The sequence below is a fragment of the Trachymyrmex septentrionalis genome, unplaced genomic scaffold, assembly GCF_001594115.1.
Source record: "Trachymyrmex septentrionalis isolate Tsep2-gDNA-1 unplaced genomic scaffold, Tsep1.0 scaffold19, whole genome shotgun sequence".
NCBI classification, from domain to species: domain Eukaryota; kingdom Metazoa; phylum Arthropoda; class Insecta; order Hymenoptera; family Formicidae; genus Trachymyrmex; species Trachymyrmex septentrionalis.
The window spans coordinates 5,051,060-5,068,248 of NW_017305071.1; the positions used below are offsets into that span (position 1 = coordinate 5,051,060).

The following is a 17,189-nucleotide window of genomic DNA, read 5'->3' on the forward strand; positions in this document are numbered from 1 at the left end:
AAAACGTTATCCTTTTTATCTTCGTTATTATAAAAAATAAAATATCTTAGGCCCGCGAATAGGAAATATGTAAATATATGGAGCTTTTATTGTACATAAATATATCATAATTGAGATACAGTATTCATATCTTCTTAAACATTCTCGTTTTATTAACGTCCAAAGTCGGGGTATCGAACGGAACTACGACGATAATATGTCAAATTTATTATAACTGCGAATAATGAAATTTAAAAAACAGAAGAAAGAGAAGCCTAATCTAATTAATAATTACTTAGTAAGACTATTATCGCTTCGTGTTTTATTCATTCGTAAAAAAATGATATAAGTATTTAGATATAATTTTATTTTAGATAATTATATTTTTTTTAAAGCAAATTCTACGAACACGTCGTGAGATGCAGCGAAAACATTTTCTTCTTTCGGGAAAATGATTCTACAGAAACACTTCGACGGTTCCGCGACACTGCCAGTGAACGCTTAGTGCAAATTTTAATTTTATTTATATACTTCCACATGCGTATTTGTAATGGACATAAGAAAAAATATAAAAATCAGCTATAATGTCAATTGTATACGACATTGAGAAAAAAAAATCTGTTAATCTTTTAATAAAAATTTATGACATTTTGGAAAAATTTTTCTATAACAAGCTGATTTATTTACCAATTTGGAATTACTACGTATTTGTAAAAGTCAATATTTGTATAACTAATTTTTATAAATTATATATTTTCGACGAAGGAGTTCTTGTATCAGATGGACATGGATATGTAAAATATAAATCAATAACGCACAATTTTATGAATGAAAAACAATATATTCATATCCATTTATTAACATATCAAAGTTTTTATAAAAGGGAAATAATTTATTTGTCGTAATTATTAATTGTCAGTAAAAAAACTGTCGCATTGTACATACCACTCGTGAAGAACTGGTGGTAAATCTGTTTCATGAAATTGTTTAATTAGAGACCACACTGCAATATCTACAATATTGAATCCACCCTTGCAAGACCATTTCTCAAATTCATTGGCTAATGTAATCAATCCATCTTTTATACATTTCTGACTGTGTAAAAAATTGGTGAAGTCAAGCGCAAAGTCCAATGTTTGTGGTTGCGAGCACGTGCTCTCGTAATTGTGCGATTCTATCAATCTGCTCATTAATCTAAGAAAATTAACTTCACCTCTTATGGGACAGGAATACGTATTTACAATTGTCTCCATGTCCGGAACTAAGGAGTACAATCAAATATAAGATATTTAAATAAATCGTTAGAGAAAAGTGTATTCTAATATAAGGACGGTGGACGATGAAAAAGTGATAAAAAGTCTGATTTTTTTCCAAAATTCATTGCATCCTCAATTAACGGAATAAATAATTATAAGAAAAGAGGTCTTTTTTAAAGACAAAGATTGTATCTTACCATCTTTCCATATTAATGTTATAAATTGTGCAGCTTTTGTAGAAGGAAGAATCCGCTTAGGAAAAATAATAGATATTTCATCTTTCATAGTAGAATGAGTATGCAATGTCACATTAAACTGGATGTCTTTCCAAAGTTTCTGCAGAGCCAGTATTGAATATGGCGGTTTTCTTGGATTGACATTCAGTACTACGTGGCCGATAACTGGTTTCTGTAAATGTACAACTGTCCCTAATTTGAGCCTTCTTATTATGCAACAATAAAAATGTAATTTTATTATAAATGGTAGCGATTGATGCATTAATCATAATTACTAATTAAATCTAACATTTAGCGAGCAATTATAGTTAATGCATTAATTATTAACCTGGACTTTTACAGAATCTTTCACTTCTGTTTGATTAGATTGTTTCACTTCCATTTGATTAGACTGTTTCAAGAAATGGCATAATGTAGAGACTTGCTTTTTGAGTTCCGCCAATTGGTTAAGAATTTTCTCTTGTCTAGCTTCTAATAATCCATATTCTGGTAAAGGTGCCTAAAAATAAAAATATTAATTGTTACTCTGTTTATACATTACTTTATATTCTGTATAAAAACATTTATTCAACATATTTAAATCAAACATTTGCCATATACATAAATGCTAAAAAAAGAAACTACATGAACTTAACTACAATGAACTTAAGAAATGTATCATAACAATGTTCAAGATTTTTAATTAAGGGAGTGTATTGATGTTCATATCTGTTGTCTTTTTTTTTTTTTAAATTAAGGTAGGAAAACAACGGCGTGAATGCTAATATATGTCGAGTCAAAGTTTATGTATGATATCTATGCCATGATACTTGCACCTAACGATACGAATATAAATACGAATACAAAATCTACTGGAAATTTTAGAACGTTACAAAACAATATTAATAAAAAGTCAAAATGTACTCTGCTGTATAAATAAAACATACATATTGTTCTAATATGTATTTATACATACTATAAATTTATACATACATACATCAATGTGTGACTTTATAAATTCCAAGCAAGATTTGTTTTTTCTTTTGTTTGACATAGGCATGCTAGATCAAAATGTCAATATAATAAGTAGATATTAAAAAATAAAAGAAATAAATCTAGTTTTATATAAAATTGATAATTATCCTATTGCCAACGCAGACATAATAATACAATATAAAATATCCTTCCTAACTACTAAATCTAGATACATATATGAACAAAGATCAAAACTTTCAACGATCTCATCGAACACAGTATTTTTTAGCTGAACCTTTTACACAGTTTATTTTTACTCTTTTCTTCTGAACAGGAAAAAAAAGATAAATCCAGATCAATTAAAAAGAACAGGTTTAATTACAAGTATAATAGCTACACATGCCAAGTTATCTTACATTCAATTTACCATATACTGAAATTTTTGACAGATAAACACCATAGCCAACATAAAACCCAGCAAACAAATATATTACGTGTGGAATACTTTAAAGACAATAAATTCTAACATTCCCTCCGATCGTCCAGTTAAAGCTCAATGTAATGGTATCAATTGATGACCGTTAATAACAACGATGAATTAACCCTTGTTTGTAACGGTGCAACGAAACTTTTGTTTGCTCTTATCCGATCTTCGCACTTTTTCTACAGTTAACGACAATCGGAATTGCGCGTCTCCCTCTTCTGCGCGTGGAAGTTAAATAGTTCACACCGCCGCGGAATACCGCCCGCGCTTCTTTCGCGCGTTCATGCCATATTTCAATGATTTCAATAGGTATGTCTTCTTTTCTGTTTCACGAAGCAACTTCCACGAGAGACCGCCGACATTTCCCCCCGAGAATCACGCGAAAAAAAAGGATCCCAGGGGGGGAGGGACACATCGATCAAGCCTCTCGAGGTGACGAGAGGGAAAGAGAAAGAGAACCGCAGCACGTCGCTGCTCCGCTCTCCTGATCGATTACGGATCAGTGTGCCCGCGGAAATTTTCGGGAAATCATCATGTCTCGCTCGTTCGGACAACCGCGATCGACAGCTCGCGCGTTCGCGAGTTGCCGCGGACACGCGCGCGGCCACGGGCGGTATATCAACCGCGGGTTCCGGTCAAACGGAAACGAAACTGCAACCTGCAGAAGGCGGATAACCTGCGAGACAACGGCGTCGTCGGGCATCTTGGCTTCGGTGGCGGTGGTGTTGGCGGCATCGTGGCGACAGGGTCGAGTGTCGATCGTGTCTTCGTGAATATTTCGCATTTTGTACATGGAACTCGAGTGCGGAAACTTCGCGGGTAGGACGACCAACGGTTGCACCGGGTACATCCTCGACGTCGTTGCTATCGTCGCGTGGCTGCAACCGAAAACGACTCACACACGTCAAGTTGAAAAATCTAATTGTTCCATGCCCCGTTCTCAGGTTCTCTCGTTCGCTCGTACTCGCGCACTCTCGCGCCACGCACGACCACGTTTCCTCCATGGCGTCGTGGTTGCGCTGCGCGCTGAGAGATGGCGCGCGAGCAACGGTTCTCCATCGGTAACCTCAATCTCATTGTCCGGCGATAATCCTTTTCTCAATCTCTGGATGCTAAGATGCTGTTCATTTGATGGCACAAGTCTATTTCTTTTTCCTTTTCTTCTTAAAAGTTGTTAACCGGTCTCGTTTCTGTCATCAGAAATCGATTCGGTCAGATATAAAAAAAAGACAAAAGAACGCATACCATTTCACATTTATGAATCTTTTAATTAATGGATGATGCAATCATCACATAAACTGACACAAGGTGACAAGTGTCTCCTTTTTATTCATGGAATGCCAAGAAAGAGTATTATGTTTATGAAAAGGAAAATGTCAAAAAGAGGCTAATCATGTGCCTTTGCTTTCTGTTTCTTGCTAAATCACTTTATCTCTTGTTTACTTTTTGCCTTTTATACCTCTATCAATATTTAATTTACTCATCTTCTTCTAATTCTTAGAACTAGGAAAAGGTGAAAATTTAGCTGAATCGAGATTAAACTATTGGTAGAAACGGCATATCCAGTTTCTTCATTTTATTTCTGAGATAATTAAAGATAAAATGTAGACGAATTTCAGAGAGCCAGGACAAAAATAAATGAAGAGGTATACAATTGTCGATAGAGTTGTCACAAAGAGGGGAAATAAGCACGAAATGAAAGCAAAGACTACATTTAGCCTTTAGATTTAAGCGACAAACTTTCGAGTTGAACTTTTTGCATAATTCATCTTTTCTCTCTTTCTCTCCAATATGAAGAGAAAAAGAGGAAAGATTGATATCGTACAAAGTTTAGTTAAAAAGAGCAAGTCTTCGATTTCCTTATTATCTCTGATCAAATTTTCTGGCGAGAATTTTCGTTTTTCTCGCTTACATTTCTTCGAAATTTCCTTATCCATCGAATCGAGACTCGCGCGAGAAGGTTGAAATCTCACGAAGACTTGAATCTCTGTAGATGGCACGATAGGAGTAATCAGAAAGTTTGCAATTCGCGCGAACGGCTTCGTGAATAGAGTAAAAGGAAAGAAACAAAAAAATCTTGCGATTTCGTGTAATCGAGATCGACATCGCGCGATTCATGAGGACAAATTTTGCTGAAACCCGACAGCGAGACCGCGAGAGGTTATCGATCGAGAAACATATACAAAATGGCGGCGTCGCGTCATCGGTAGTGTCCTCTATCAACGAATTCTCGCACGATCGTGACCATCCTGGACTCGTGTACTCCAAGAAATATCACGATTAAAACGTACGAAGAAACGGATTGTGTCGCCTATTTCATTGTAATCAGCATCGTTCATTCATCATCGACAATTCTCTCATCGTGCACGCGTTCTACGCGAGTCCGCGTTGCTCCGTGCTCGTGAGATTGCGGTTAGAATTACGTTTTTTTCTTTCGAACACGCTTGTGCCGCCATCTATCTTGTACGTCGATCTGACAGGGGCCAGCGGACAGGAAGATACGGTGGAAACGATTGGAGCTCGCGGGCGTCTCGGCTGAATCGAAGAAATTTACGTGATCCGACGTGGCGCGATCCACGACGTTTGTCGTCCGGATAATCGAGGACGTCCCGAAGGTTCCTAGAGGCATCGTGATCGAGCGGTACGTAGAACAACGGTCGCCCGGTCATCTTTTTCATCGTAGCTGGTCGCCAAACGGTCGACATGGCGGCAGAGCGATGAGCCAATCGCAGCGCCGCTCTCTCGTGCCGCTTCGCCATTCAACGACGACGACGACTCCATTCGCCCGCTGCCGCCACCGACATTACCACCACCACCGCTAACCAGCGGCGCAGCTAGAGACCCCCTTCTGGCGTAATTCGCGTCGTCGATCTCGCTATCTCGAATTTGGCGAGTGCTTTTTTTCAACGTTACGCACGGCGGCGCCGAACGAGGAACGGCACCGCGAACGGGAGTGCGACGTGCGGTGACGTGCACTCCGCGGGCGCATCGCGTCGCGCCGATTGTGTTTGGTCACGTGACCGCGCCGAACCGACCGTCGGCCGTGGGAAATGGCGCAAAGATCAGAGTGCATCGGGCATCATGGATGGAACCAGCTCCTTTCCGCGGCGATGTCACTTGTGTTTGTTTACAAGCGTGCGAGCACGCGCGCCACGTGCTGAGTGAGGAGGCAAGATCGGGAGAGGAGAGGAGAGGAGTGGTAAGAGAGACGAAGAGAGGTAGTGAGCGAAGTGTGCGGTAAGAGGGAACGGCTGAACAGGACAGGTAGGCCCTCATCGACAGTCCCTCCTCTGCGTGGAAAATCGTATTCTGAAAAACGAGGTTGACGGCACCAGTGCCGGCGCGAGGACGACAACGACGACGACGATCATTGAAGGTACCACGGCGACGTACGACAATAATGACGGGCAGGGGCTCGAAGAGGCGGGGGCGCCCGCCCAAGTCCGTGGTGATGGAACGTCCGAAGAAGTTTCAGTATCATCTGATGAAGAAACCCAAGTATCTACAGAACAGGACAGCCGGTGCACTTGGTGGTGGCACCGAGACGCCGGGCTCACAGCCGAGCACACCAACGGCATCGCGTCCGACGTCACCATCGGTCGAGAGCGAGGAAAGCAGCAAGCGCAGCACAAGGAATCAGCGTAAGTCACGTAGTGGTCGTGACCGACACTCCCGCAAGGGTGGCCATGCCGGATCCACAGGTGGTGTCTATCAGCGTCGTGGTTACAATCCCAATGTCGATTATCATGATTCTGAATACCATTATGGCTCTGATTTTGGCGATGAGTCCAGTGAGAAGAGTGAACCGGAGGAAGACCCGTTGCCAACCGATATGGAATCTTCTGAGAGCATAGATGAACCCGATCCCTCGAGTGATAGCGATTTTTCACTGTCCAGTTACAGTACAACTAGTGGCACACCCAGAAAAACTTTGCTCGCTCAACAGCGGCCACCTAGTCCAGAGCCGTTGTGGCTGCAGAATAGAGAACTGCCACCGTTAGTGTTACCCAAGTCCTCGGATGATCTATTGGTCCCTAAAGAACTGGTCATGCCATCGCTCTCCATCTACGAAGTACTCAGGCACTTTCGCACGTTGGTACGTCTCTCCTCCTTTAGATTTGAAGACTTTTGCGCCGCTCTTATGTGCGAAGATCAAACTAACTTGCTGGCGGAGATTCATATTATGCTGATCAAGGCACTGTTGCGAGAGGAAGACTCACAGCAGACGCATTTTGGTCCATTGGATCAAAAGGATTCTGTGAACGTTAGCTTGTACTTTGTGGACTCCATGACATGGCCAGAGGTGCTACGTTCATATGTGGAGAGCGATAAGGGTTTTGATCAGAACATTTTACAGACATTAACCACTACTGAATATCCTTTTACTGCCATCGAGGATAGAATCAAGGTCCTACAATTTTTAACAGATCAATTCTTAATAACAAATCCCGTGAGAGAGGATTTATTGCATGAAGGTATAATAAAATACATTTTATATATGCATAACATTTATTTCCATAGCTTTTTGTATATACATACTTAAAACAGCATGATTATATCCAAAATCGGCAAGGAAAAAATTTACTATGTCCCTGCTGATGTATTAGTTACTTGTACAATAACAGATATTTTTAATCAAAAAAAGATGCAAAACTAAACAAAGTTGATGCTTTATATTTAAAATACATGTTTATTAAGATAAAATTTATTAAGCTTGATATTATTTGAATATTTTAATTGATAAATTGTTATTTATACAATCAAATTTTTTTATTTTATAAAAATTATTTTGTATTACATTTTTTAAGAATATATTTGTTACACAAATACTATTTTTGTAACAAAAATTATGTTACACTTTATAATATAATTTTTTCATCTAAAATTTTATGATTTAAAATGTATTTTTTGTTTGCAAAATTATTGATATTTTGAAATTAATTGATTGTTTAAGTTAATTCCTTCTATTTTTATAAAACGTAATGACAAAATGCTTAAGATTTATCAAGAGAGAGAAAGAGAGAGAATGGAATGGACAAGATCTATACATTTTCCAGGAACTATGCATTATGATGATCACTGCAGAGTATGCCATCGACTAGGAGATCTGTTGTGTTGTGAGACTTGTCCAGCTGTATTTCATTTAGAATGTGTAGAACCACCTTTGGTTGATGTTCCTACTGAGGATTGGCAATGTAGTACATGTAAAGCTCATAAAGTGATTGGTGTCGCGGATTGTATTCCTGACGTTGAAAAGAACGGATCGTTATGTAGACAAGAGCATTTAGGATTTGACAGACATGGCAGAAAATATTGGTTTCTTACAAGAAGAGTTTTTGTGTAAGACACATTTTAATGTACCTGCATGTCTAATTAAGATTTTGTAAAATTTTAATTAATTATCTTTTGTATTTATATTTAAAATATTTTAAATTATGTCTTTATTTTGCAAAAGAAATATTTATAGAATTTTACGAGATGTTTTCAATAAGAAATTATAAATCTGAATAAAGAAGCCAAGCAAAAGACATGCCTCTATTTTTATATGCGTACGCATATAATTTAAAATTTTTATTGTGATCCTTTTTTTTTTAGTGAGAGCGAAGACGGTGAAGTGTGGTATTATAGTACACCTTTACAATTAGAGGAGCTAATGCTTGCATTAGATCAAAATGAAATGGAAGTAGCGCTTTATCGTGAATTATCAGATTACAAAGAAGAAATAGTCCGACAAATGGAGCTTACAGACACTATTACTAATCAGTTTAAAGGAAATAAGAAATCCTATATAGAAACAGAAAACAGTAAGATCAATTTTCCTTAATTAACATTATTTCTTAAATTTCTTTTAATTAACATTAAATATCAAATTTTATATGTATTGAACAATATTTTCAAAAATAATTATCTCTGGAAATATTTTTTTAGATCTTATACAAAAGATACAAAAAGAACGACAAGAGAAACAGGAGAAAGAAGAGGAAGAGAGAAAGGAAAAACAAAGGCAGGAAGCTGAGGAAATGATACGCAAAATGCACGAGAGTACAGATGCTCCTGATGAACGTACTACTGTAATGACGGAACAGGGTGAAACAAAAATCTCCAGTGACGAGTCGACTCCAGCTACACAAATACCTGAGGTGATCGGCGAAACTGTTGAGGTCGATGCCGAGGCGTCAAACACGACGAATACGGACAAAACAACGAAAACTAGTACCTCTACGTCATCATCTGAAGACATTGACGAGGACACATTAGAAGGAGAGGAAAAAATAGGAAAAGACGGTAAGTTTTATAATACAATTCTGTAATATTGTAATATGTGAATTTTGTTGATTTCTCCACATTAAAAAAGTATCTGGAGAATAGATTTGGTTTTTATAGAACATTTAAATTTTTTTATAGACTTTGATTCATTTTATTCGTATATGTTATAATCTTTTCTTTCAGGCAAAAAGCATACTATCGTGACGAGATCGAAGACTGGTTCGTTGCAACCGCGAACCTTTAACATGGATGACATAAAAAGACGAAGCATGGCACCGTTGTCGAAGGAAGAGCAAGAGAAGTTAGACAAGGGTCTAAAAGATTCCGAAAACGATGGAAATATCAGGGTAACGCGTCAAAAGGCACATCAAATCGCGTCTGGCACACACTTATTCAAATTGGGCATGGACAATAACTTTAAGTCGTATGTCAATCAGTACAGCACCAATCCTATCGCGCTAAATAAGACTCAGAGAAACGAGGAGCGCGATAAGAAACGTCATTTGTCGCACAAGTTCTCGCTTACGCAAGCATCAGAGTTCAAATGGGTGGGTAGTTTGACGGGTACTCGTGCTCTGTTAGTCAGTACTCTACGTCAAACGATCCTACAGCTCGAAAGCAATATTCAGGCGTCGTTTATGCACATCAATTGGCCACTACTACGTAAACCATGGACTACGGCGGTGGGATCGTGCGTGAATCCACGAGATTTTGCGCGCACTCTCATCGTCTTGCAAGCATGCATTAAGTCTGTCGTATTTGCGAGTGTGTGGCATGATCAACTCGGCCATGTGAAATTGCAACGGGTGACTGCGCTCGAACGCGAGGAGAAAAAGCGTCAAGACAAAAAGGAAAAGAAAGAAAAAGAGGACGAGGAGGAGCGTAATCGGCTCTTTAATTTCGTCAAGTACACACTCGGCTTAAAGCATCAGGTATGGAAGCAGAAGGGTGAAGAATACCGGGTGCACGGCCAGGGTGGTTGGCTCTGGGTGTCGTCCAGACGCCGTCACCGAGTCTCAGACATGACAAAGACGGGCTTACGAGCCGGTCCACAAAAAATTATGGTACAGGTGAAGGATCAGAGTGGCCTGAAAATTCTTGCGCTCGACCCATCTACTTATGAATTCCTCATCAAAGAATATTGTCCGAGTAAGATAGAGAATGGTATTGTGAAACAAGAAATCAAAGAGGAAGGAGTAGAAAATGATACAATAAAACAGGAATGTGATATGGAAAATGTAAAAAAGGAGCCTACAATTGACAGCAAGACGAACGGTGTTAATTCTTCCCCGGTGAAACTGGAAACCTCGGTCAAACAAGAAACAAAGATGAATTTATCAAGTGTGTAGCAAATTTAATAAATTTGAATTTAATACAATAAAAATATTTTTCAACAATTTTATTAATACAATTTAGTACTTTAAAGACTATTTCTAAAATAGACTTGCATTTTATTGGTAAGAAATACACTAAACAGAAAATCTTTCTTTTCAGTTTTAGCTGGCATGAAAATCGAAAAAGTTTTTACTCCGATTACTGAGTTCGAAGAGATAAACATCAACAAGGCACTAACCACTTCTGGAAGATTGCAATATCCAAAAGTTGCAAAAAAGACGAAAATTGATGATTTCCTGGCGCGCAGAACACATTTGAAGTTTTTGGAAGAAAGAAAATTATTGCAATCTGTGAGTATCTTTATAAAATAATATATATAATATAATTCACAAATTAGGAGATAATCTATATCATTCTGATAGAAGTGATAGTGTAAAGAATAAGATAGTGTAAAAAATGTTAATGTTATATTTTCTGTATTATTACTTTAAAATATCTCCATCATTTTTTTAAATTCGATATTTTTGCAGGCAAAGGCGAAAGAAGTAAGTCAGACACCAAATCAGAAAGGCGGAGATGGCGATTGCTCGGAGATCGATACGGAAAATCACGAAGAAAATGATACAGATAGTACCGTTGGTGCTGGCGGAGATGGTCCTCAGCAAGGTCTTTCGTTGACGCCTGCCGGTAAGCAACAAATGAATAAAACGACAGTAACAACTCTCTCTCCGTCTTCGAAAGAAATGCTGGCGACGATTACCAAGCGCATCCAACAAGTGCGCTTGCAATATTCAACTGTCTTGAAACTCTGCAAGAACAGTAGCTGTTACTCACGCTATTGTAACATGAATAACGCCAAAAATAATGCCGTGCAAGTTAATACCACGCAGGCCATCACTCCAAATATCATCGACACCTGTTATTCGCCTTTGTGCATGCGAAAGGCGCGACTGAAGCGCGATCTGATCGTTCTACTACGCAAGGCAAACGCTCTGAACAACAATCAGTCCTCTTCTTTATCCTCGCTACAGACCTCGCCTACAGTGACTTCCGCGAAAACAGAAGTTTCTCCTGATGAATCAAAAGATGCGATCAAACGGGAATCGGCGATGGCAACTAACTGCAACGACGAAACAGTGAAGATGAACACAAAGGATGACGTTTCTTCTCCAAAGAAGATGAAGCTCGACAATGAGCATATGAAGAATTCTAACGTGACTACCGTCACAACAAGTAACGTCGTTACTACCACCACAACGATTACGACAACTCAGCAGACTGTGAAAAATACGGATGGCATAACGCAGGAGCATTCCGCCGTTAATCGTAATTCGACGACCGTCTCGTCAGAAACTATGACTACAACAACAAATAAGAATGGTGCAAAAACAGTGATAATCGTGAATCGTAGAGGAAGGACAGTGCAGCGAAGTACGTTTGTCAAAGAATTGCATGCTGACGGTACCGAGCGAATATACACGGCAACATCAACAGAGGGTAAGCTATATCTGAAAAAAGTGGTGAACACGACAGCTGATCGTAAGAAAAAACGCACACCAGTCAAATATCCACTCTGCTCGACTTTCTGCACGAAGAATAAACAACGCAGTATATTAGTACTTCCTCGGCACGAATTGAGGAAATTATCCCGCGTCGGTGGTAAAACACCCGTGCAAGGATTCCATCATCAAGCCAAGGCAAATATGTCAGTGTGGCCATATCCTTGTCCCAGACCCTTATTCAAGACTTGCTGGTTGTACAGAACGGTTGGTTTGAAGTCGCTAGCCGCTGCTGCGATTCAGTTGAGAATACTCTGGGCTTGTCTCAGATGGGACGACATGGCAGCCAAGCCGTTGTCCACCGACGGTAAAAATCAGATCACCACCGATACGGAGATCATGTCTCTGGAGATATTGAAGCATCGACATGTTGGGCAGTTCCTCGACAGGGCTCAATATCTACGTAGGAAAGTCGTCATACCGCTCGAACTTCCAAAGCAAGTCAGAGGTATGTATGGACGATAACTGTATTATTAAAGTCTCAATTATATGAAACTTATTATTGAATTGACAGTTTATTATAGTTATATGTTACGCGAAAAAGTAGTAACATAACTTTTTTTAAAATCATATTCATCTTATGTATAATACTTTTGTAGAGGTAACGTCTATAAGGAGTGGACTGAGAAAAAGAAAGCGTCCTGAATCTCCACAAAGCACCAAACCACAAGTTACTGAGGAATGGGTCGATGAAGATAAATTAGAATTATGGGAGATCAAACAATATGGTGACAGGTAAAGATCAAGAATGATTAATGCAATATGTGTCTTTTATTGAAATATTGCATGTTATTTTGTATGTCTAATGTTGTTTGTCAAATTCTTTCTGAAATATTCTTTTTATCTTTACAATTGCTGTGCTACTGATCGTTTTCATCGAGCTTACTCAAGAGTTAATTAAGGAACGTTACACGTTAATGATTTTTATACTATTCTTAAAAATCAAAATATTTTTATTGGAATATAATTTTGACATGTAATAATATGAATTTATACATTACACTTAAAAGAGTTTGTTAAAATGTATTAAATTTAAAAATTATAAAAATTTATTATTTGTGACAAGTTTTTTACTTAATGTTTTTGCTTAATATATTGTTTATGTTTTCTGTATAATTTTTTTGTACAAATATTTTTCTAAAATTATCACAAATCTTGGGAAATTAAAATGCATATTTCATGTGTATCTCTTTCGTTTCGAACAAATTGCGATATCGTGTGAAACATGTCGCTGTTTACTCTTTTGTAATTCATGCCAATGATATCCTAGTATGGATCTAACCTTCAACCAAAGGCTGAACCTTCAACCTTTAACCGCTTGCTTTCTTCCATTGGGAACTAACCCTTTGCTTGGTGTGTCTGTCCTGTCTCCAGGTTAGAGAAGGCTAATGCGCAGATTATTACTAGGAGTCGCTCAGGTGCACCACAGTCCGTGATCGTCAGTAGTGGAAATAAAACCGTCACTACTGTTACCACCACCAGTGGCACAGCTGGTCTAACTGGCGATCAGCTTGTGAGCGGCAAAGCAACACCAGAAGAAATTAAAGAAAAGATGGAACAGCAATTGCGCATGCAACGGGCGGCTCATCAACAAAAGCGTGCTTTGCATGAGATGACTGTTAAAAACCAATCCGGAAATTCGTCGCCTGCTACCTCTCACATTGTTAAAGTTACAACCAATTCTTCTTCCGGTAAGCTGACTATATATATAATATTATATATGATAAATCTATAAGAAGATGAATATACTTAAAACGATATTTATTCTTGTTGAAATTAAGGTAAACTGGAATTATATTAAAAGGGATTACATTACTTTTAGATGGTACCGTTAAATTAGTTACAAAAGTCCCGATTCCGGCAAACCCGAACAGCAACAAGTCGCAGTTGACTTCTCTTCTAACAACTCCTACACAAAATAAAACGTTCATCGGTACAAGGCGGATTTATATGACGAAATGTAAGTTATTTATTCTTACATTTGAGCAAAGAGATTATTTGAGATTGACTTTGTATGAACTATCCTATTGCTTTATTTTAGCTGCTGATGGAACTACTAAGGTTGTATCCGGTCCTACTAGTATTTTACCGAAAACGCCGCCAACTCCAGGGCTAAATCAGCAATCTGTGATTAGGATAACGCCAACAAGTAAGTCTATTTGTTATTTAAATTTAAAGTAATATTAATTATAACAATGAAAATCTTTTTCTTGTTTCTGAAATATTAAATTATAAATATAAATTGCAAAATATAAATTGCCTTTCTAGAAGGTTTTTTCTTAATTATCTTAATCGTATTCTTTTAGGCACTAATGTCTCACCTGTGCCACAGAGAGTGCAAATTCTCAGAGGACCAGACGGGAAGTTGCAAGTGCGTGGCTTGTTGCCTGGCCAGCAGTTGGTTCAAATGCCGGATGGAAAGCTGCACGTGGTGAATGTAAGCCAAACTGTGGGCACCACAATTGCACAAAGTGCTCAAACGAATTCAACAACATCTACAACTTCACAAGTAATTTATTCAAAAACACATTTTTTGAAAACAATCTTCTGATCGTGAAAGAGTGATGTACAAAAAAAAGCTATATAATTAATCGATGTAATAGAAATCAATATGATGTAGGATTCGAAAATAAAGGAAATAATAAGTTTGTTTATAGAACACTATATATAACAAATTACATCAGGGTCAATACGAGCCTACAAGTGTGAATGTTTATGTGACAATTTTTATTTATTATAATTGATATATTTTAGACGAAGACTGTGACTGCCGTTAGTACTAAAGTGGCGGCGACTGAGAGTACGTCTGTGATTAAAACCAGTCCGAATGCAAAGACAACAGCGAGCTCACCGCAACAAGCGCAAACGCCTCAGTCAAATTATTGTGTACAAACTGTTCAACGAGTAAAATCCGCGACCATGACTCTGGCACCCGTCTCAACAGCTCAAGGAACGAAGAATGCTATCGTAGTCACTAACACAGGACAAACCGCGCAGGTAATTACTCTTTCAATTAACTTGAATCGAATCATGAAATGATTTTTGAATGTATATAGACCTAACAAAAATTGCTGAAAATTTGGCAAAATACTAAATATAATATATCTAAATTCAGTAGATTTATTTAATTTTTAAAATTTAATTTTTAAAAATTACCTTAAAAAATATTAAAAAGACTTAATTGAGAGAGATATATAGAAAAAATAAAATTGCAAAGTTTTAGACTTAGAATTAATTACAAAAAATATGTATATACATATAATTTTTATACTTACATAAATTTATACTTATATAAAATAAAAATATTGTAGGTAATATCTTCTGGTGGACAAGTGATAAGTGGGAATCCTATAATGGTCGCCACAAACGCAAATTTGGTTCAACAATTGGCGACAGGCAAGGCTCACTTGACTACGATTGGCAATCAAGTTGTGATACGTAACGCATCCAATCAGATTGTGCACGTGAACTCTCCTAATGGTGGATTTATCGTGAAAGGTACTGTCACCACGAATAAACAACAAGGTTAGTGTTATTCTAATTAATTATCTGCACTTTTTTAAAAAAAAGATTAACTGAAAATTCTCATCGAAGAACTTGCATTTCAAGAAAGTGCGCTTAGCAAGATCTCTTTCATATATCTCGAAAATTTTATATACTGAGAATAAATTTATGCTTTTAGCTTTACAAACCACGCCAACTTCAACAGTTGCACAATCATCTACAAATACGAGTCCGACGACGACTACCGCAACATCCACGATGTCAACAACGACAACTCAGAGTTCCGCCACGACTCCAATTCCAGGGAGTCTTGAGGCTTCTTTACTGGTTGGGCAACCACCCGGTACAATAATCAAATGTGTGACGGCGCAAGTTATCAGTACAGCTGAGGGTCCACGAATTGTGCTGCAGGGTTTAACGGGCTCGGATTTTACACCACAGCAATTAAATATGGTGCAACAACAAGTTAAACAGCAACTTCTGAAAGGTTTGTTTTTAAGGATCTTTAAACCTTTATGGGCAAATGTTACAAATTTGCAATGTTTATTTTAAAATTAAATTTAGGATAAATTTGGGATAAATTTGAAATCTGTACAAATTAGTACTTACAAACTTAAGAACTAAAGATAGAAATATACATAGCATTAAAAAAGCACTGAAGTGATTCTATCTGCCAGGGATGCATTCAAAAACAACATCCATATGTCTCCGAGTATTATTTTATTCTTGTTTGACATTCAATGAACAACAAAGATAAAATGATATTCAAAAGCATTGGGCTAGTGTTTTCGAACGTAGCCCAGAAAAGCTATATACCACTGTGTGTGTATGTGTATACATATATATATATATCGATATATATCGATACATAAATATCGATAATTCTTCGCTTGTAAGTCATTTTGAAGCAAATGCGGTGAATTTTTTTTTTTGACAAGATGTCATCCTTAGAAGGTTAAAAATATAATTTATTGATAAGCTTGTGCATGACATCAACATTTTTGACTGAAAACGTACTAATTTGTTTTTTATTTTCTGAACGTTATTGACTAATTAATTATATTTATAGTCGGTTTATAAGTCATCATAAAATTAGAGCTTAAAATTGAAATTTTTACGATAGAATTTATAATTGTGTTTATTATTTTTTATCATCTTTTTCTGATCTTGTGTACATTATAAATAAAATTTTGTTTAAAATGTTGGTTTATAAAATAATTGGCTACAATCATTCTCTTGTATAAAACATCTGGTCAACATTAGTTAAATTATAAACTTTAAATCGATTTCAGCACACGCAGCGACTGGCAAACAAGGCGTTTTAGGACCAACGAAGATTTACTTAGCTGTTCAACCAGCCCAATCATCCAACAACAATCAGCAACAACAATCACCGACTATACAAGTTTCATCAGCAAATACTCCTATATCTGCCACTCCAAAACAACAACAGTCAATTTCTCCATCATCTACCAATGGTACATATACTTTTAATTCTTTGTTATTTTCAGAAAATATGCAATGATAATAAATATTCTTAAAAGTAAATGTTCTTATATAATTATGACAAAATAATTACGAATATTTTACATTATTTATTTTATATATATATATA

General features: G+C 37.2%; 2 protein-coding genes across 4 annotated transcripts in view; one reads left to right on the forward strand and one right to left on the reverse strand.

Moving 5' to 3' along the window:
* Nucleotides 1-860: 860 nt before the first annotated feature.
* On the reverse strand, nucleotides 861-4,056 carry LOC108746784 (aminoacyl tRNA synthase complex-interacting multifunctional protein 2-like). Of its 3 annotated transcripts, none has more exons than XM_018483741.1 (4): nucleotides 3,586-4,056; nucleotides 1,800-1,970; nucleotides 1,433-1,643; nucleotides 861-1,240 (listed from the first exon to the last, which is right to left on the reverse strand). In XM_018483741.1, exons 1-4 carry the CDS (start codon nucleotides 3,757-3,759, stop codon nucleotides 888-890), a joined length of 909 nt encoding a protein of 302 aa, XP_018339243.1. In that variant the 5' UTR covers nucleotides 3,760-4,056; the 3' UTR covers nucleotides 861-887. The 3 variants fall into 3 exon arrangements, with proteins under 3 accessions (XP_018339243.1, XP_018339242.1, XP_018339244.1); XM_018483740.1 differs by having other exon boundaries at nucleotides 3,568-4,056; XM_018483742.1 differs by lacking the exon at nucleotides 3,586-4,056 and adding an exon at nucleotides 2,853-3,523.
* Nucleotides 4,057-4,967: 911 nt separating this feature from the next.
* Nucleotides 4,968-17,189, forward strand: part of LOC108746929 (nucleosome-remodeling factor subunit NURF301) — a 12,451-nt gene continuing 229 nt past the window's right edge. The window contains exons 1-16 of the mRNA XM_018484048.1: nucleotides 4,968-7,384; nucleotides 7,967-8,249; nucleotides 8,505-8,713; nucleotides 8,838-9,194; nucleotides 9,360-10,517; nucleotides 10,671-10,861; nucleotides 11,042-12,518; nucleotides 12,670-12,805; nucleotides 13,445-13,761; nucleotides 13,893-14,030; nucleotides 14,112-14,219; nucleotides 14,377-14,579; nucleotides 14,825-15,067; nucleotides 15,382-15,595; nucleotides 15,753-16,061; nucleotides 16,867-17,053. Of these exons, the coding sequence (XP_018339550.1) occupies nucleotides 6,310-7,384; nucleotides 7,967-8,249; nucleotides 8,505-8,713; nucleotides 8,838-9,194; nucleotides 9,360-10,517; nucleotides 10,671-10,861; nucleotides 11,042-12,518; nucleotides 12,670-12,805; nucleotides 13,445-13,761; nucleotides 13,893-14,030; nucleotides 14,112-14,219; nucleotides 14,377-14,579; nucleotides 14,825-15,067; nucleotides 15,382-15,595; nucleotides 15,753-16,061; nucleotides 16,867-17,053 (6,605 nt within the window). The 5' untranslated portion in view covers nucleotides 4,968-6,309. The remainder of the gene's footprint in view (nucleotides 7,385-7,966; nucleotides 8,250-8,504; nucleotides 8,714-8,837; nucleotides 9,195-9,359; nucleotides 10,518-10,670; nucleotides 10,862-11,041; nucleotides 12,519-12,669; nucleotides 12,806-13,444; nucleotides 13,762-13,892; nucleotides 14,031-14,111; nucleotides 14,220-14,376; nucleotides 14,580-14,824; nucleotides 15,068-15,381; nucleotides 15,596-15,752; nucleotides 16,062-16,866; nucleotides 17,054-17,189) is intronic.

Excerpts from the sequence above, each read along its gene's own strand:
- LOC108746784 (XM_018483740.1), bottom strand. The coding sequence starts at position 3,759 with ATGTACCCGGTGCAACCGTTGGTCGTCCTACCCGCGAAGTTTCCGCAC. Across the intron at positions 1,971-3,567 it reads AGGTTATCCGCCTTCTGCAG|GCACCTTTACCAGAATATGG; the intron begins GTTGCAGTTTCG and ends TTTTATTTTTAG. Across the intron at positions 1,241-1,432 it reads AACATTAATATGGAAAGATG|TTCCGGACATGGAGACAATT; the intron begins GTAAGATACAAT and ends TGTACTCCTTAG.